Source organism: Arctopsyche grandis, chromosome 5 (genome assembly GCF_051622035.1).
Source record: "Arctopsyche grandis isolate Sample6627 chromosome 5, ASM5162203v2, whole genome shotgun sequence".
NCBI lineage: Eukaryota > Metazoa > Arthropoda > Insecta > Trichoptera > Hydropsychidae > Arctopsyche > Arctopsyche grandis.
In genome coordinates, this window is record NC_135359.1 from 17,322,180 (window position 1) to 17,343,860 (window position 21,681).

The window sequence follows — 21,681 nt, forward strand, 5'->3', positions numbered from 1 at the left end:
CATTTGTTAGGATGAAATCGATCTCGTTTCTGTCTCCTTTAGGACTCTCCCAAGTCCACTTATTGTTGGTGTTTTTCCTGAAAAATGAATTAGTGATAAAGAGCCTGTTGTGTTCTGCGAATTCTATTAGGCGATCGCCTCTGTCGTTTCTTTGGCCGGTACCAAAATTGCCTACTGCTCTTTCTGTATTTGCCTTTTGTCCTATTTTTGCGTTAAAGTCGCCCATGATTATTTTAAAGTGGTGACGGCTATTATCGCATGCGCCCTGTATTTTTTCGTAGAAGTCTTCTATTTCCTCGTCTGGGTGGCTAGATGTGGGGGCGTACACTTGGAAGATTTGACAAGTGTACCTGCTCGAGATTCTTAATACTATATAGCATATACGTTCCGATATGTCGCTTATTTCTATAATATTTCTTTCTATTCTCTTATTGATAAGAAACCCTACTCCTCCTATTCTACCATTTGGTAGCCCTCTCCAGTAGAGACAGTTACCATTTTTTAGGATTATTTGGTTTTACTGTTTTCGTCTTACTTCACTAAGTCCTACTATATCCCATTTGATATTTTCTAATTCATTCTCTAATGCAAGCACACTTCCTTCACTCGATAACGTTCTTACATTGTACGTGGCTAAATACAGGTTTCTATTAGCTAAGCTATCATCCATCGTCACTCTTACCTTGTTGGAGGTTTGGATATTATTTTTCTCGCATTTATCCAAGATGTGTTGAGAAAAAGGCGGTACTTGAGAGAGATTTCCATTCAAGGAGTGAGTTCTTACCGCCATAGACTCTTCTCTGTGGTCAGCTTTGACAGATAGTCATCCAAGGTATCACTTGGATCACTTATGAGTTATTACATGCCATTTAACAGGGTTACTTTGTAAGTGAAAGTAGTTAGTTATGATAATAATAGATTAGCAATTGTTATACTACTTTTTTACAGATCTTTATCGTGAGACGCCTCTTTGGAGACAACGGATTTATATATGTGAGTGCGGTTTGCAATTTAATATTTTAATAATAACTTTAGTAAAGAATATAAAATTACACGAATTACTTTAATATAATTTAAATATGAAAAAGAACTGATAGACAGTTGGGAAACACCGTTTCTGTTTGCTATTATTCTATTAAGTAAAGTTCGTTAAAGATTTTTGGCTGGAAGCAATTATGTGGAAGATTTATTGCTTCTGTGGGACCGAACCTTGACTGACGAAGGACCCTTTTTTTGTATTCAGGTAAGGAGATGTATCTCGTTCGTATATGCTTTTGCTCAGATTCGACACAAAAATTAGCACAAAATTTTTCGAAATAACTGATATAAAACCGCTTTTTACGACCGATTTGCTGTTTATTTTTACACTTAAATTATACTAGGATGCAATTAGTAAAATAAGTGAGTAGATGGTTAAGTTTTTAGATTAAATTTCGTGCAATAGCCGGGTTTAAGCGAGTAATAGCGGGAAGAACGCAGAAGCACGTCTTCCCCATATATATATATATATATATATATATATATATATATATATATATATATATATATATATATATATATATATATATATATATATATATATATATCTATATTATTTCTGTATAATTTATCTTTCTTTGCTTTTCCTCTGTATTATATTTTCAACCATTGTGGCGCATTAAGAATTCCTGTAATGTCTCAGTAGTCCAAACTTTAAATAAATTTAAATTATTAACGTATTGAATTGCATAAAATTTTATGAAATTTATTAAAATGTGTACGTTAATAAGAAAATCTATTAATGAATATTTTTTTACAATAATGTATTATCATCAATTGTAGAAAACATGAATCTTTCAAAATTCTACATACATACATACACTTATATTACAATATTTAAAATCAAATTTAAATTATCGAAAATTGACATAACATACATATACTTAAATATTTTAAAACATGAAATATATTTTCATCAAGAAGTCAAATGTTGGCACACAATAGTTTTTCTACTCTAAATATATTTATAATCATACATATATCACATATAAGTTTATTACCTCTTTCGTATAATGTACATACATCATACATGTACACAAATACTACATACATATGTATTTAAATACTACATACATGTTACACAGTATCTTTAATATGTAATGTTTATATTTATGTATATTTGGAACATTATTTTTGAACAAGTGTTCTTCTACATATTAACATATAATATTTTGATGATTATTATAATTTTTTTTCATAATGCATGATGCATTCCAGTAACTATAAATTATAATAAATTAGAGTTATAATAAAAGTATAAAGTTTACAATATATACAATTTATAATTATAGTTGACAATCTGTTAAATAAGAAGTATTGATTGTGGAAATTGAAGGTTCTGGAGGATTCTGTTTATCGTTATTTTTAGTAATAATACAAGTCACATTTTTATTGGACGACGCTCTTGAACTTTCAGTGTCTGAAATTAAAATAAATCTCACATTAACGAGACCATAATTATTTAATGAATCGAAAAAATAGCATAATAATGACCACCGTTTGATGATCTGTTTGCTGAATAGTGCCATTTAAAAGTCAAATGGTCTCTGTATTTTGGCGTAGTAAATGTGTAAAGCACAGGATTAACAGCAGAGTTTAATGGTAGAATAAAAACGAGCATCCAAGCATATACATCAGCTGAGAAAAAAAAAAGAAAATAATAATTTCATTTCAAAATTACAAAAACAATGTTTAAATTCATTTTTTACATACCAGATATTTCAACATTGAAGAAGTTCAGAATTTTCAAGACTATAATGGGTGCCCAACAAGCAGCATTAGTGAAAACAATGAAAAAAAACCTGACAGCAAATTCACAATCAGCTGAAGTGGGAAGTGCTGCTCGTCTTGTCCGCCAAACAGATATAAACATTCCACAGTATGCAGATGCTATCAGCAGCAAGCTGTAATTTTTATATACATATGTATATGGAAGCATTAATTTTATGATAATAAGATAACCACCAATAAAGTAGCATAGTAAGAGAGGTTACCTGATTGAATTTATACCAAGAAATACAAAGGCAGAATATTGCCATCCGACTGGAAACTTATTTATCAAATGTAATGGAAAGCACATACCACTGTATGTCCCATAAAACATGTTTGTATTTCTCCATTGAATTACTATACATAAATAAATAAAATTATTATGATTTAATATATCACATTATAATACTTATTGTTAAAATTACTTGGTAGTATCGATATTGTTATTCCGATGGACCACACGATTATAAGAGTTCTACGTGCAGCATGTGGATTCAGCCGTGCATAGCCACCTAATGGATTTACAATAATCAGGAATCTCTCAACTGACATGAAGACTAGAATCAACATTGAAACCTGTAGATGTAAAATGTTGTTGAATAATTTAAAATTTTTATATGCATGTGCTAATTTTCATTATAAATCTATTGTTAACCTCTGATGATATCATTGCAACGGTACCAATAGTAATGCATGTCCATGAGCGTGACCACTGAGCCGCATATTGGTGATACTCATTTCTGTAAGAAGCATCTTGTATTCCAATAACCAATAAATATATACCCATCAACATATCAGCCACTGAAAAAAACAATGTAAAGGATGTAAAAATAAATGTAAAGAAAACATTTGATAAATATAAAACATATGTATGTATATACCAGCTAGATTCCTTATTAGTAATGAAAGAGCTCGATTTTCATCCCTTGATGTACCTCGGCCCCAAAGAACTAATACATTGCCTATAATGGTTATGAGAGCAATTAACCAAGCAGACAATCTCAAAGCCGGTTTAGTTAGCAGGTTTTTAAGATCTGATATACCTTAAATTCCAATTTATGTTTATTAATTTTCGAAATACATACTGATTCTAGCACTATTATGTACATATATGTATATATGTATATATATATATATATATATATATATATATATATATATATATATATATATATATATATATATATATATATATATATATATATATATATATATATATATATATATATATATATATATATATATATATATATATATATGGATGTATATATGGATATATATATATGGATGAAAAGATTACCGTCAGTGTAAGGGTCACACCGTATAACTGCAGGTACGAAAGAGCAATAATAGAAACTAGGAAATTTGATAAATTTTAAGTTTTTGAGGGAATTCAATACTGCAAAGTCAATTTTATCCTCATTCATACCATCCAAGTACCTAGAAAATTATTTCTGTAAATAAAATATCTGTAAATATTAAATATATTGTATTTTTTTTTTACATATGTATATACCAGGAAGGCCTTACAGGTAAACCCCGATGCGCCTTCCTGGCCAATTACAAACAATGCAGCATTTTTATTGCATAAGTCAATGAATTACGAGACACTGAAAACTCATAATTAAGGAGACATCTATGAATTGTACATAAATTTTATTGTACATTAATCATACTCAAATGGTGGTGACATAGCAGGTAGGAAGGCTTTTAGCCAATTTAATCGGGAACCGTTTCAACAATGAAATCAGAAAAATTGTCAAATTCTGATAGGAAACGATCGACCTGCAGTCACAAATATCCAAGTCTGACCAGCAGCACTACAGATATACTCAGAAAGACTCAATCGAGGTCAGCTCATGGTATCGAACCCGGCGCCTCTCGGTGCTAGGCAGAAGCTTAAAGACCGAGCTATACTACTGGCTAAACATTAAACATTGAAGCAATTTTCATGATATATATACATATGTTACACCGAATCCGTGAAATTTTCTATTACACGCATTCGGCAAGAGAATTGCCTAATGCGTGAAAAATGCAAGCACGTTGCCCAGTTCACGGATTCACGACGATGACTGTGATGCAGAATATAAAATACTAGTGTTTTTACACGGCTTCGCTCGGTATTTGTAATGTAAACCGATTAAACATGGCCAATCTAATAGTAAACATTTTATTAAATTTATTTGAATATGCATTTGTTTTTATACGACCGAACATACAAAGTCTCTTTCGAAATTATATGTATATTAGATACTACATAAATAAAGAATAAAGAATTTCATTCTAAAAGATTTACAATTGACAAAGGAACAATACTAAAGTACAAACTTACAATTCACGCACATTCTTGGGAATTATGTCTCCAGAAATTTTCAATTGATTTTCGCTAAAACGTCTTAAAAAAAATACAAAAATTAATTACTGTATACCAATCATACTGAATAATTATATAAACACTATGTCTTAATGTAGATTCTTTACTTACAATTTATACAAATTTTGTAAGGGATTCATTAAGCCATGTTGAATGGTGTGTAAAAAATTGTTTGATAAATCCCTGAAAACAAGTTATTGTAAAAAATTATTTGGTCATCAAAAATAAATATTTCTTAAAATGAAAAGATACTCACAATTCTTGTAAGTTTGTTAAATTATCGAATGCACCGTCTTCTATTGTATGGATACGATTATAAGAAATATTTCTGTAAAATTATTTGATAAATGATAATTTGTTCAACCAATTGTCAAAATTAAAACTATAATATATAATTATTATAACGAACTCACAATAAGTTAAGACTATTTAAATGTCCAAATGTGGACTTTTTGATTTCAAAAATTAAATTGTTTGATAGAACTCTGGAAGAAAAAGTAAAATTGAGAAAATGTTATTAAAGAAACATGATTCAGTAAGAATTTTGAAAATAAATAGGGTATTTAATATTAATTTGGGTATTTAATCAATTAGTGAGTACTTACAAATCATGAATTTTTGGAAAATATGGAAATACTTCTCCAGTGTTGTTAAGAGTTAAACAGTTAAATGATAAATCCAACCATAGTAGCTTTGGCAATGAAGGAAAATAAAATTTAGATATATTGTTATATTCCAAGAATAACCAAAGAAGTTCATTTAAATTTTCAAAAGCAGAAATTTCAATATTGGTCAATTTATTGTTCTTTAGATATCTGTAAAAATAAATTAAAAATGTCAAATTTAATAATCTTGATAAAAAATATTATATTTAATATTATGCAAACTTACAATTTTTGCAAATTTTGAAGTCCATAGAATGCGTTATCAGGAAGATTGGAAATTTCGTTTTCACTTATAATACTAAAAATTGAAAAAATGTAATACAAGTTCAATTCAAAGTTTAAAGAAATTATTATGCTATAAATACATATGTATGTATATATTACTTTTCAAATAAAATAAATAAATTTGATAAATAAATGCAACAAAGTTTGATAATTAATTATAATATGTATGTACCTATTATCAAATTTTACATACATACATAAATATACATAATATATAGATAAACACTATAAAATATACATATATAATGATTTAAGCTAATATTTTAATTTTTGGCTTCGTTATTGATCATAAAACTTACAGTAGTTCAAGCAACGAGAATTCAGCAAATGCTTTCGGTTCGAGAGTTATGCGATTTTTTACCAAAATAAGTACTTTTGCAGACGGTACGTATGGCACTGAACTCAAGTTCGCATTTCTACAAGAAAGCAGCAATAATGAGTGGCATTTACATTTGGGTTCATAATCTTTTGCATTTGGTATATCTAAAAAATAAAAAAAAATTGCTGTTTACATTTAAATTATAAACAATTTCCTTATTAAATTAATGATACCTGTTTTCACTTCGAGACGAACAATGTGTGAATTTTATACAATGTATGAACAATATATATATACTAGTGTTAGACCCGTTGATTTCAACGGGTGGTTTCGAAAAGGAATTGAAACTCGAATAAAAATAAAGTTAAAGATATTGAATCGACTGGTTTCGGAAAGAAATTGATGCACGAATTACGAATGACAAATTACGAAGTGATTACGAATTACGAATTACATTTTGTGTTTCGCCGACGCCTCCGGCACCCCGGGGCCTTCGCCCCCGGCGCTTCCGTCGCTCCGGGGCCTTCGGCCCCAGCGCCGCCGACGCCTCCGGCGCCCGCAGCGCACCCAGCGCCCCCGATGCCTTCGGCACCCCGGGGGCTTCGCCCCCAGCGCCGCCGACGCCTCCGGCGCTCCCAATGCTTTCGGCACCCCGGGGGCTTCGCCCCCAGCGCCCCCGATGCCTCCGGCACCCCGGGGGCTTCGCCCCCAGCGCCGCCGACGCCTCCGGCGCCCCCAATGCTTTCGGCACCCCGGGGGCTTCGCCCCCAGCGCCCCCGATGCCTCCGGCACCCCGGGGGCTTCGCCCCCAGCGCCGCCGGCGCCTCTGGCGCCCCCAATGCCTTCGGCACCCCGGAGGCTTCGCCCCCAGCGCCCCCGATGCCTCCGGCACCCCGGGGGCTTCGCCCCCAGCGCCGCCGGCGCCTCTGGCGCCCCCAATGCCTTCGGCACCCCGGAGGCTTCGCCCCCAGCGCCCCCGACGCCTCCGGCGCCCCCAGCGCCCCCAATGCCTTCTGCACCCCGGGGCCTGAAAAAACTGGGATACTGAAAAACTGAAAAAATGAAAAAAATGAAAAAACTGAAAAAATGAAAAAACTGAAAAAATGAAAAAAATGAAAAAACTGAAAAACTGAAAAAATGAAAAAAATGAAAAAACTGAAAAAATGAAAAAAATGAAAAAACTGAAAAAATGAAAAAAATGAAAAAACTGAAAAACTGAAAAAAATGAAAAAACTGAAAAAATGAAAAAAATGAAAAAAATGAAAAAATGAAAAATGTGAAAAAAAAAAAATTTGTTCCCCATACTGGTTGATTCATCATGTTCGGCGAGAGTTAGGACACACACACACACCCACACACCCACACACACACCCACACACACACCCACACACACACCCACACACACACCCACACACACACCCACACACACACAGATTACCGTCGTTATATATATGACTAGTGTTAGACCCGTTGATTTCAACGGGTGGTTTCGAAAAGGAATTGAAACTCGAATAAAAATAAAGTTAAAGATATTGAATCGACTGGTTTCGGAAAGAAATTGATGCACGAATTACGAATGACAAATTACGAAGTGATTACGAATTACGAATTACATTTTGTGTATCGCCGACGCCTCTGGCACCCCGGGGCCTTCGCCCCCGGCGCTTCCGTCGCTCCGGGGCCTTCGGCCCCAGCGCCGCCGACGCCTCCGGCGCCCGCAGCGCACCCAGCGCCCCCGATGCCTTCGGCACCCCGGGGGCTTCGCCTCCAGCGCCGCCGACGCCTCCGGCGCCCCCAATGCTTTCGGCACCCCGGGGGCTTCGCCCCCAGCGCCCCCGATGCCTCCGGCACCCCGGGGGCTTCGCCCCCAGCGCCGCCGGCGCCCCCAATGCCTTCGGCACCCCGGGGGCTTCGCCCCCAGCGCCGCCGACGCCTCCGGCGCCCCCAATGCCTTCGGCACCCCGGGGGCTTCGCCCCCAGCGCCCCCGATGCCTTCTGCACCCCGGGGCCTGAAAAAACTGGGAAACTGAAAAACTGAAAAAAATGAAAAAACTGAAAAAATGAAAAAACTGAAAAAATGAAAAAACTGAAAAAATGAAAAAAATGAAAAAACTGATAAAATGAAAAAAATGAAAAAAAATGAAAAAACTGAAAAAATGAAAAAACTGAAAAAATGAAAAAAATGAAAAAAAATGAAAAAACTGAAAAAATGAAAAAACTGAAAAAATGAAAAAAAATGAAAAAATTGAAAAAATTGAAAAAACTGAAAAAATGAAAAAAATGAAAAAACTGATAAAATGAAAAAAATGAAAAAATGAAAAAAATGAAAAAACTGAAAAAATGAAAAAAATGAAAAAAACTGAAAAACTGAAAAAAATGAAAAAACTGAAAAAATGAAAAAAATGAAAAAACTGAAAAAATGACAAATGTGAAAAAAAAAAAAATTTGTTCCCCATACTGGTTGATCCATCATGTTCGGCGAGAGTTAGGACACACACACACACCCACACACACACCCACACACACACACACAGATTACCGTCTTTATATATATGATGTATGTACAAACATAGATTTCATTGTTTGTTCTAAAATTTAATTAAATCTAGTGGTATTTAAATTCGTTACCAAAATGAACTTTTGATCATTTTATAAACGTTCGATGGTGAATTTTATATGTATAAATGTATCATACGTACATATATGTATATTAAAATAGGTAAGTGCGTATACATACTTTCACAATACCCCATCTGTATGTACAAAACGTTATTACAATACGAAGAATTTTCCGCTCAACCGATTACATCAATAAGCCATCATACAAAACGAGGGTATCAAAGGCTTTTAATTTGAAGCTTTTATCGTCAATCTTTTTCGCCCATTATGAAATTATCAAAGGCCTATTACCGATTCTATAAAACTCATAAAAATGTTTTTATTGTTCCCTGGAATAGATCGGCGATCCTGGTGACTTCGCTTTTGTCGTAAAACTGTGATAAAATCACAGCAATTTTATTTTGAGTATAAATCATCTATGCTGATAGAACTTTTAGCTTCCGAACCTTTCAGAAAACTTTATTAAGTTGTCCTTAGAGACGTTTTAAGGCGTGTGCGTAATCCGACTGTTAATTTCGTTTCTATAAATCTAGCTCAAAGCTTAAAAGTTAATTATCAATTGAGTCAAACATTTCTGAAAATTGATCGAGACAATTTTTTCTTTTACTTATAGCCTTACTAGTGGTTTTACCCGGCTTCACTCGGTATTTGTGATATAAGCCGCTTAAACATGGCTAATCCATGTTTAAGCGGCCAAATAGAAATTAATTACACACGCACAACTGGAACTGAAAAAATAATCCTGATCTGGAACTGAAAAAGGAATCGGGACCCAGAACTGAAGCAGGAATGCGGAACTGGAACTTAAAAAGGAATCTGGGTCCGAAAATGGAAAAGGAATCTGGACCCGGAACTGAAAAAGGAATCCAAAACTGAAACTGAAAAAGGAATCCGGAACCGGAACTGAAAAAGGAATCTGGATCTGAAAACAAAAAAGGGATCGGGGTCCGGAACTGAATAAGGAATCCTGATCCGGAAATGAAAAAGGAATCCGGAACAAAAAAAGGAATCGGGATGTGGAACTGAAAAAAGAATCGGGATCTGGAGCTAAAACATAAATCGGAATCGAAACAGAAAATAATCGACATCGTCGTCATAGAAAATTATATTTTTTCGATAATGTCACGAATTCTACCACCCAAACCTTACATACATACTTATGTACATTAAACCTTACAAAGTCTTTTTCGAAATTATATGTTAGATGCAATATATCCATACAGACATATCAAATGATATAAAAAAGCAAAAGTGAATTTTACGAGAAAGGGCATTGCTCTGAAATTTGATATGTACGTAAAAAGTGCATTAGCCACTTCTGAAACTCAAGTCTTCTCAATAAAATCGGTGTGTTTTTGTTCACCATAGATTTTACTTTGATATTGTACATATATACATATGTATATACATATATAAATACATACAATGTATATATGTACATATTTATGTGTATGTATATAGCATACTTACTGCAATCATTTGTACGGGTTTTATTAATTTTATTTCCCAGAAAAGTGTTCAATATATTTTTACTGCCATGTAATTGACCTGAAAATCAGAAAACATAGAAAACAGCGAATTCTATATGATTTTTTTTTTAATAATATGTTGTAAGTAAATTAAATTACCACAATATTGAATATTCTCATCCATGCCATCTTTACAATCCGAATATTTATCGCAAAATGCCTTTTGCGGAACACAAAGTGTATCATTGTCGCATGAGAAAGATCCGATTGGACATTTACCTGAAAATAAAGTCATTTCAAATATATAAATTTTGATTGAAACATGGAAAACATAAAAGGCAAAGTATAACATTAATTGGGGAATGTGTTGTATAGATATTTAAAAGACAATGAAGAGATATTAACGCAATATCTGCAAACAAGATTTTGGGGATTTGTTTCCGTTCGTAAATACTCTTTGGGTTCGCTAAATTCGCAAATGCTTAACAAGATCAAAGAGAGGTATTGGAATCATTCATTCACGAATCCTTCATCATATATGTACATAGGTACAAGGATTTGTGAGAATAAAGGGATTTATGTTTAAAAAAATTCGATTACAATCAGCTTCTTTGATATTTTCAAAATACGCTTATTCATATAGAAATTCACACAAGTAATATAATATATCACACACAGTAAAACGATAATGGGTTCTTCATTTTCTGTCACGACATTGACGCGGGTTTAATGGGGTTGTTGAGTCGTCTCAAGATGTCTTTTCGCGCGTGGTTTGTCATCGTCATTAGAAATCTGATTATCGTGGTGTTAAATGGAATCGCAAGAACTTTGAAAGTATAAGAACCTAATTTCACACAAGACGTCACAGCCAAAAGGTAAACCATATCTTATTCGTACTATAATAATAATTTTCGTAAACAGGGGTGTCAACTTTAATACGCAAACATTCATTGCGGTTCCTTATATAATATTATGTATATAAATGAAACATCAAAGATTCCCTTCAATAGTATCGTTAAATAGCTATAATTGGCTAGAAAGGTCAATTTTGTACAAACTTTGAAACAAATTCTATTGAAGATGTAGGTCGTAAATAGACGATCGACTAGTGTGAAGTTCGAGGACAAAGTTCAAAATCACTCTCAATGCACGTGTGATGCATTATAGCAGGGATTCTCGACCCACTGCTTGTTTATTTGCTTTTTGTTGTTTATTGGTTTGGCTATTTGCACGCGCCTGCTTTATTGTGCCAAAATAACGAAAAAAAGCAATTGAATCATGAAAAAATGTTACATAAGTCCGGCGTCTCTGTTGTATTATATTGTGATTATATGTATGTATGTATGTAGATGTCACTCCCAAAATGAGTAATTTAAGTAAAAAACAATACACATGTAGCTGAAATGATTGCTCTATAAGAGCATACAGTTTTGTATAAATAATTTTTCAAAAAGTCCTTTCATACACTTTCCAAAGATAAAAAAGTGATTGGTGAAAATAGTTTTATAAATGACTAGCTGAACCCGGCATGCGTTGCAATGCCACAATAACGTATGCAATTCCCATTCCCATTACCGTTCCCATTCCCGTTCTCGTTCCCGTTCCCGTTCCTGTTCTCGTTCCCATTTGTCGGAAAAACGCAGGCAGCTAACACATTTGAAATTATTCAATTATTTGTTTATTTTACCCTAACAACGCAGGTCGCGACGCGAAAACATTTGAAATTATTGCACTGCAATGTCACTCATTCCCGTTTTTCCCGTTTCCGTTCCTATTTATGCCTGATTTTTTTTCACAGTAAGCTTCCCGGACATGCATACAATAAATCCTTAAAGTTCCACCACTCCATTGTACAATATGCAAGCATGCAATTCCCGGTCCCGTTCCCGTTCCCATTTCAAGTGATGGTTGGAGCTCAACGTCGTGGCGTCAAAAATAGTAAAAGGGCGAGATTTGAAGAAATCGATGGAATATTTGCAAGGCTGGGCGATGACGATGACGATGCAATGTCGGAACAAGTAGGAAAGCTTTTCAACCAAACCCAAAAAAACGTATCCCACTGGTTTTTGCTGGCCAGACCTTGGATTTGTGACTCCTAGTCAATCGTTTCCTATCAGAGTTGACCAATTTAGCTGATTTCCATTGAAACGGTTCCAAAAAATTGGCAACCTTGCCCATTTTCTCGCAAATATCGAGTTGTCGGCAATCTCGGACTTCGCTGAATTGTATAAAATGCTGCAAATTTAAAAATTTAACCATAAACGTCTCTGTGGATGTTAATTGATACATATGTATTTACTGAATTGTTTAAAAAATGCTGTAAATTTACAAATTTGACCATAGATGTAACTACGGATGTTAGTTGATATTTACTCTGTATAATGATATTTGTATCAAATGTACAATTTTTCTGACCAGGGAGGCGCATTGGGTTTACCTATTAGGCTTTCCTGATATAATTAAAAAATAAATAAATATAAAGACCTAGATACATATTTTGACGCAAAATGTCACGTTTTTGTAAAAATAATAATAAATGAAAAATCAGTAAATTCAAAATAAAACACTATCAAATATGATTATTCAATTTTAATATTTAAATGGGTTTTTTAAATTCGGATTTCACCTGCAACTATTTTTTCCAATTTCGAATGCACCTACATCTCACAAAGGTTGACAGACCCTTCACTATGGCATTATCTTTTAATAGCGTTTAATTCAATTTAATTTAGCCTGTAGTTGAAGTAAATTGAAATTTGAATTGTAAAATACATAGATATGAAATGACGGTATTACAAGTGCTACGAATCGGGTGAAATTCAAAATATATGTAGATAGGACATTCACGTATTTACAAAAGTAAGCGCTGGAAAAATATGTGCATTCAGTAAACATTAATATTCCGCGAACGAAATTATCAGTTATCCACAATCGCACGTATTATTTACAAAATGCATTGAAAATGGTAAAACGCAAATTGACCCCTGACAGACACATTTGTCGCTTACGATAATAACGTGAGAGGAAAAGCAAAATGTTTCCACCTTCATTATTAAAACACGCAGAAAATTTTGAAGTGCCGAATGAAAAAGTTTCATTCATTATTGATATGAATGATTGGATGGGATTTTTAAAGAGCATTTTGCTGTTGGTTTCTTTTTCTTTTTATGATAAGATTTATGCGTTTATTCGCTAATTTTATCGCCACGTTCTGCAAAAGGGCAAATCCATACATATAATAAGCATTTCAAGCTGCGTTAAAAATTAATTGAATATAAATACATATGTAATGTTACACTAGTGCGCACATGTACACGATCAAGTATGTAACAACAATGGCGATAACCTTTGATTATGTTATAATATCGATTGATCGAAGGAAATCAATGCCACACAATGTTAAAAGCTCTCGCATTTCAATGTTGTATTTTATTGAGGGGGAAATGTTTTAATATAAGCGTATAAAATCCGACATTTACCTGTTGTTAAATCCGTCACGAACTCACTAATCTTGAAAAAGGGGAAACAGGCACAACCACAGCCAGCTGAACACGTGCATGAACTCTCATCGAAGGATATACATATGTATGTACACATAGTTGACCCTTATAATGCCAAAAAATAGCACATGGTTGTTTTCTAAATTAACGTTAGTGACTATCCCGGAAAATCGTTGTCTCATTGTAACGTATTGGCTTAGATGTTTAGCAAGTTTTCTTGTGGGTATTACGGGGTAGGTTTTATTTATATAAATGGTTTTGAGGACCAATGAAGTTGATTACAAGGCTATTCTTAGTTTTATTTTTACTATAGAACCTTCAACATAAGGTCAGCATCACCGATATAGTACAGTTTGGAAGACTTTTGTGTCCCACATGTATGTACTACATATATGTATTATTAAAATAAAATGAAAATGGATATTGAAAAAGGTTTTGTATTTTTATTAAACACGCGTGGAGCACTATTATACCTATAGTATCCAAGGGAACACTTCCTCCCGAAGCTTTTTGAGAATTTCTCGAATGCTTTAAAAGCCGCCCCATCCTTTATAAGATGCCCGTATAGTACTAAGGGAGGTTTCAGTTACGCTGAAGAGCATCTCTTTTTTTTTCAACGTTCATTTCAGACCCAGAAAACGTGATTTGCGCTTTTGAAATAACTAAAAAAATGGGAATCGGAACGTTCATAGGTCTGAGGTAGTCAGTTTGTAATGGAACGTTCTATGACCGATTAAAAAACTAGGCGAAAGCCAATTCTTCTCTACTCTGTATACTTACTAATATTGATATACCACTTTGTATATCTATATTAGTAAGTAATGATCTGATGTAAATCATTAGCTTTTAATTAATTATATGTATATATGTACATATATATGTACATATATATGTACATATATATGTACATATATATTATATATCCATCATTTTCTCAACACTTTTGTATACATAATTCTGATTGAACGGTTTTGCCGAAACAATGGAAAATAACGGTGATACGTAAAATTCAATGAGAATTGGGAATGTGTTGTAATTTACCACTCAATACATATGTATATACCTATACATATGTATTATTTTAAAGAATTCAAATTTTTTTCGCGGAAATTCCTAGTTAAAATTAATATTACATTATATACTAGTTGTTTTACCAGGCTTCGCTCAATATTTGTAATATAAACAGCGTAAATATGGCGAATCTAATAGTAAATAACCAGTTGTTTTTTTCATTAAATTTATTTTAATCGAAAAAAAATAATATTCAACCAATCGAATCGTCGTCATAGAAACTTTGACTTGTTTTGTTCCCAACCAAAAATACTTACATATACATATACAAAGTCTCTTTCGAAATTACATATACATATATTAAAAAAGAAGATGTAAAGACTCTATTCAGTTTCATGATATTCGATTCGATGCATGATTTTCCATGCACTAAGGAGCGATTTTATGAGTATAGCAGATCATTGAAGATTATCTTATAAAGGTCAAGGTACACTGTTTCCAAAAATAGCCCTCTTTTAAACAGTCTATGATTGAATGCACCCAATTTCCTAATATATACCATTATTAGTAAAATTTCGTGAGCTTTCATGTAGTTCTGAAATACTTATATTTAGTAAAATAATGGTTACTATGGAAACAATTTCCACAAGCGTACTTCAGCGTCCTTCGGTTGATTCATATTAATTCCAATTTATATCTATGAATGTATACACAAATGTAAATACTCACATTTCCAATGTTATACTGAGTGTGAGCCTACAACTAAATATATACATATGTACATACATACATATATATATATATTAGAATCAATTGTCTGAAATATTTAGAGTACGGTCAACGTTGTTGAGATCTGTTTCCAATATGTATTATAAACCTTCGCAAGTGATTTGTTAGTGTATCATGCGTGCGTTCAATGCTGAAGTCGGAACGATAAAGAGGCTTTACCTATGGAAAATGAGAATTTTCCGTGGTGAAAAACCCAAATTTTAATCATTTAAGCGCATGTGCGTCGTTAAAAAACCATTTAACCCTTTTTCAGGACACGGGCAAGGGTCAAGACATGTATTTCATTTCAACGTATGTAATGTAATTTTATACAAATTGTATTAGAATGTGTAACAGGATTGTATTATTCTAAAATTTCGTTAGGAAATATTGTTTTATTAATTGTAATTGGTTTGAACCTACAAATATTCATGAAGTTGCGTACATAAAAAATAAATACTCTGATTTCACAGTAGACATAAGTGTCATATAAAAGCATGTATGTACGTAGATGTCTATTCTATTTACATTGTGACGGGTGCTTTTGTCTTTTTACCCTTTGGTTCTTAAATTTTGATGGAATTGTCACATCTTCTCATACGGAGAGACAGATGATTCATTGTAGCTTATGAATAGAAGAGAGAAATGTGCCGAGTCAGTGTTCTCAAGGGGCGAATTCGGGATTAAGTGAACTGTTCGCCGAAGAAAGAGACATTTTTTCATGTGGATAATGTGCTTCAGATAAATTTTCCTTTTCTTTCGTGTCACTTTGCTATCGGAAGATGTACGCACATACACGTATATTACGGAAAATGTGAGTTCGAACCAGCTACCGAGCACATTAGCAATAAAACAAAGATCACGTATCGGGATATTTTCCATATATCTGTGAAAAATGTTATGGAATAAGTTCGACCAGGCGACCCCATTGTGCATATAGTAGATGTGAAACTTAGCGTGCGATGCATCTGTTGCATTATAGGACCGACCTAGTAATTGCATTTATAGAAATAACATCCTTCCCGCATTTGCATAGAAGTGACATTGCTCCCATCCTCTCGGGACCGGGGAGGACCGAGACCGAGACCAAGACGGATTTGTTCATCAAGTTGCCATTAAACTGATGTCTCAATTCGACCACCATAAAAACAGATTAAGCTGTATATTTAAATTCGGCGAGAATAACGCAGACGTTGATGAATCAACACTAATTAAAAATGTATAAATATGTGCAAAATTTACATAGTATGCACGCCAATTTTTAACTACTTAATCGCCATAGGCGCACCGGTGCTTGCTCCTTCGTACTTAAGGCTATGACTCGAAATTAATTTTGGTTTCTTCACAGTGACATCTAAAAATAGGGTGACCGTGAAAAAGTCGAAAATATTCGTTTATCATGCATACATATGAAAAACGGTTTGCATATATATCAGTGGCGTGCGATAAAACTCTCTCTCCTCCCGTCGTACATCCTCACTTAATTTGCGCGAGCAGGATAAAGCAGGAACAAGAGGAACAGGCTTTTCCTCCCGTATCCTGCGCGCGCACATTAAACAAGGCTGTATGACAAAAAGAGAGATAATTTCACCGCACGCCACTGATATATATTATATATACATAATACCGTTTACCATGCACCTTTTTTTTTTGATCTTTCGACTTAAGATCTTTCGATTTTCGATCTTTGCCTTCCGATATTTACTTTTTCGACCTTTTCACTTTCGGTGCCGTGAGGTAGACCCCTAAAAATATCCTGTGATACTAATGAAATTGAAAAAAGTCAATATTTTTCGTTAGTTTGTGATATATTCAAGAGGTAGTGTCAAGGGTTGGCACTAAAAACATATAATAAAATAATCGAATCAGTTTATACAAACGCGTGGCGATTAAGTGGTTAAACAATGTTTCATACTCTGAAACAGAAGAATTAATTTTTACATTTTCAACTGTCGCTTTGCCAACTGCTACATATGTATTATTCGCTCCGGTTCATTTATGCACTCATTAGTTTGTTCATACACGAACTATTGGTATTAGTTTATGTGCTAACAGTCGAAAGCTATATTCAAATAGACTCACCAAGTGCCGCATGAAACTTTTAGCTGTTAAAATCTTTGAGCTGTCGAAACGTCAACTATTTAAAAGGGAAATTCTACGGAAACCACATTGAAACGTTGCTATTATTCCCGTATCCGTTGATATTAAAAATACTGCAACCTCTATTAAGCGTATACATATACATATAAATTATACATAGAGGATTGGACAAACGATCGAGAGTACTTAGACTTATGGCTAATATGTAGTTTGTACATGAACAAAATATTTCGTTTGTAAACATGCTATTTTTTGATCTAGCCAGATTGGTTTGTTTATGAACGAACTAGTATGTTCATGAACGAACAAAATGTACACGTATTTCCTATTTTTATGATGCTTTCAATGTGATGAATGTGTTTGCCCGCTATCTTAGGTTTAGTTTTCAATTTTGAACTACCAAATTTGGCATATATCTCACGGTACTCTACATAAATCTTACATATGAACATAAATCGTAATAAAAAAAATTTGAAGAAGTTTTTTTATCAACTTTTACCCGTATTAGTAATGCTAGATAATTTGGCTAGTGCTTAAATATAAATATGTAGATTTGAAATGAAATTTTCGTAGAAACATTCTCTACTAAAATAAGCGAAATGAGTAATATGACGAGTTTCAGACTAATGAAAATTTATTTAATGAATCCGGGTTCATGAAATTATTAATAAGTTGTGTCAAAATACGATACCTTCCAGAAAGTGTTTTTGATAATAAATTTTGATGAGACCTTGAACAGCGAGACGGATAAAAATTTAAAGGTGCGAAGAATAGGATATTTTCGAGATTGAACCTTTCAAGCGAACCATGAAATTTAAATATGTAAATATTGGAATTGTAACATTTTTTAGGAAAGCGAATTCGCGACATTTATGACACGTACTGTAATGAAAGTTGTGAAGATATTATGATTGATACATTATATCGTATTCATATTATATTTTCCCGGTAAAAGAAAAAATATATATACCTGTTAAATTTATCTCAATTGCGATCACAACTCAATAATAAAAAATATCTTTTCGAATTCTAACTAAGAAGTAGATTAGATAAGAAAATAATTAACACTTGGGTAACTTCGAAGACCGTAAATTAAATCGAGCGAAAGAGACAATAAAAATCAACCGAAGGGTTGGAAAATTTGTAATTAGTTTGGTTTACGATAAGACCGAGGGATCAGGGAAATTGTAATCGAATTCAATTACAAACATCCACGAAAGTATCGAAGTCGACATCAATGAATATACATTAAGCGTATTAAACTACGAATTCCCATTTTGGCAATATAATTAAGAATGATATAATTAACGATGATGAAATCCTTTCAAGACAGCGAAACTTAATAAGACTTTGCAAATGATAGTGGTTATATCATGGGTAGAGATAACAAACGAAGAGTCTATCGTAGCAAACTTTTGTTGAGAAATTTTCTTATCCGGTTAGTCAGTTTAAAAATTAATTAACTGCTTAATACTTACCGAGACTGAAGTAGAAAACGAGTGCTGATATCACAATTATGATGAAGACGATGGATGACCCGAGAAGGAAGCTGCGTCCGTATTTCATGGCGAACGAATAGCAGACAACTGAGGCTCGCCTTTTATCTTACCTCTCATACACGACATACGCGTGCGCTAACACGCAATAAAACCCATGTGGAAAACTCATTTATAATTTTCCACATTTTCATTGTTGTAAATCGAAAATCGCAATAGCTTCGATTAAAGTTGAAAAAATTTTTGGGCATTAATCAAATATCGAAATTTTACTTTCATAAAAACAAAATCGAAATTTCACTTTCAATTATCATAAAATACAACTACGTTGTACCATGTACATACATATGTATGTATGTATGCACATGTTTACGTACAAAACAGACTTGTACAATATGTACATACATATAAGAAAAGTATCTATAGTTATTATTGCGGTTTTTGTTGGAATTAAACTTAATTTATTGTTATACGGTCAATTTAAAGCTACGTTTTATCGTTTCAGTAACTCTTTTACCAGTTTTCAAATAATCTATCTATATATACATATAGAGTTCGGTCTTTCGTGTCATGCGGGGAAGACGTGCTTCTGCGTTCTTCCCGCTATTACTCGCTTAAACCCGGCTATTGCACGAAATTTAATCTAAAAACTTAACCATCTACTCACTTATTTTACTAATTGCATCCTAGTATAATTTAAGTGTAAAAATAAACAGCAAATCGGTCGTAAAAAGCGGTTTTATATCAGTTATTTCGAAAAATTTTGTGCTAATTTTTGTGTCGAATCTGAGCAAAAGCATATACGAACGAGATACATCTCCTTACCTGAATACAAAAAAAGGGTCCTTCGTCAGTCAAGGTTCGGTCCCACAGAAGCAATAAATCTTCCACATAATTGCTTCCAGCCAAAAATCTTTAACGAACTTTACTTAATAGAATAATAGCAAACAGAAACGGTGTTTTCCAACTGTCTATCAGTTCTTTTTCATATTTAAATTATATTAAAGTAATTCGTGTAATTTTATATTCTTTACTAAAGTTATTATTAAAATATTAAATTGCAAACCGCACTCACATATATAAATCCGTTGTCTCCAAAGAGGCGTCTCACGATAAAGATCTGTAAAAAAGTAGTATAACAATTGCTAATCTATTATTATCATAACTAACTACTTTCACTTACAAAGTAACCCTGTTAAATGGCATGTAATAACTCATAAGTGATCCAAGTGATACCTTGGATGACTATCTGTCAAAGCTGACCACAGAGAAGAGTCTATGGCGGTAAGAACTCACTCCTTGAATGGAAATCTCTCTCAAGTACCGCCTTTTTCTCAACACATCTTGGATAAATGCGAGAAAAATAATATCCAAACCTCCAACAAGGTAAGAGTGACGATGGATGATAGCTTAGCTAATAGAAACCTGTATTTAGCCACGTACAATGTAAGAACGTTATCGAGTGAAGGAAGTGTGCTTGCATTAGAGAATGAATTAGAAAATATCAAATGGGATATAGTAGGACTTAGTGAAGTAAGACGAAAACAGTAAAACCAAATAATCCTAAAAAATGGTAACTGTCTCTACTGGAGAGGGCTACCAAATGGTAGAATAGGAGGAGTAGGGTTTCTTATCAATAAGAGAATAGAAAGAAATATTATAGAAATAAGCGACATATCGGAACGTATATGCTATATAGTATTAAGAATCTCGAGCAGGTACACTTGTCAAATCTTCCAAGTGTACGCCCCCACATCTAGCCACCCAGACGAGGAAATAGAAGACTTCTACGAAAAAATACAGGACGCATACGATAATAGCCGTCACCACTTTAAAATAATCATGGGCGACTTTAACGCAAAAATAGGACAAAAGGCAAATACAGAAAGAGCAGTAGGCAATTTTGGTACCGGCCAAAGAAACGACAGAGGCGATCGCCTCATAGAATTCGCAGAACACAACAGGCTCTTTATCACTAATTCATTTTTCAGGAAAAACACCAACAATAAGTGGACTTGGGAGAGTCCTAAAGGAGACAGAAACGAGATCGATTTCATCCTAACAAATGCCCTGCACTCCGTTAAAGACGTTAGTGTTTTAAGTAAAGTAGATATAGGTAGCGATCACAGATTAGTCCGTGCCAAGATGGCCATTAATATAAATTGCGAACGTAGGAAATTAATAAAAGGATGCAGTAACTCTCCAGATTTCGCTCAACTAAGGTCTAGGAAAAAGGAATTCGAACTCGAACTTGGAAATCGATA

At 33.6% G+C, this 21,681-nt stretch overlaps 1 protein-coding gene across 1 annotated transcript; it reads right to left on the bottom strand.

The window, feature by feature from the left end:
* Positions 1 to 2,312: 2,312 nt before the first annotated feature.
* Lgr3 (Leucine-rich repeat-containing G protein-coupled receptor 3) lies at positions 2,313 to 19,492 on the bottom strand. Its single transcript, XM_077431633.1, has 18 exons — positions 19,400 to 19,492; positions 10,702 to 10,821; positions 10,544 to 10,621; positions 6,435 to 6,618; positions 6,077 to 6,148; positions 5,791 to 6,000; positions 5,599 to 5,670; positions 5,442 to 5,513; positions 5,297 to 5,368; positions 5,144 to 5,206; positions 4,109 to 4,248; positions 3,690 to 3,851; positions 3,464 to 3,609; positions 3,234 to 3,384; positions 3,033 to 3,165; positions 2,752 to 2,942; positions 2,533 to 2,676; positions 2,313 to 2,458 (listed from the first exon to the last, which is right to left on the bottom strand). The coding sequence occupies exons 1-18, from the start codon at positions 19,485 to 19,487 to the stop codon at positions 2,325 to 2,327; spliced, it is 2,232 nt and encodes a 743-aa protein (XP_077287759.1). The 5' UTR covers positions 19,488 to 19,492; the 3' UTR covers positions 2,313 to 2,324.
* Positions 19,493 to 21,681: the final 2,189 nt, after the last annotated feature.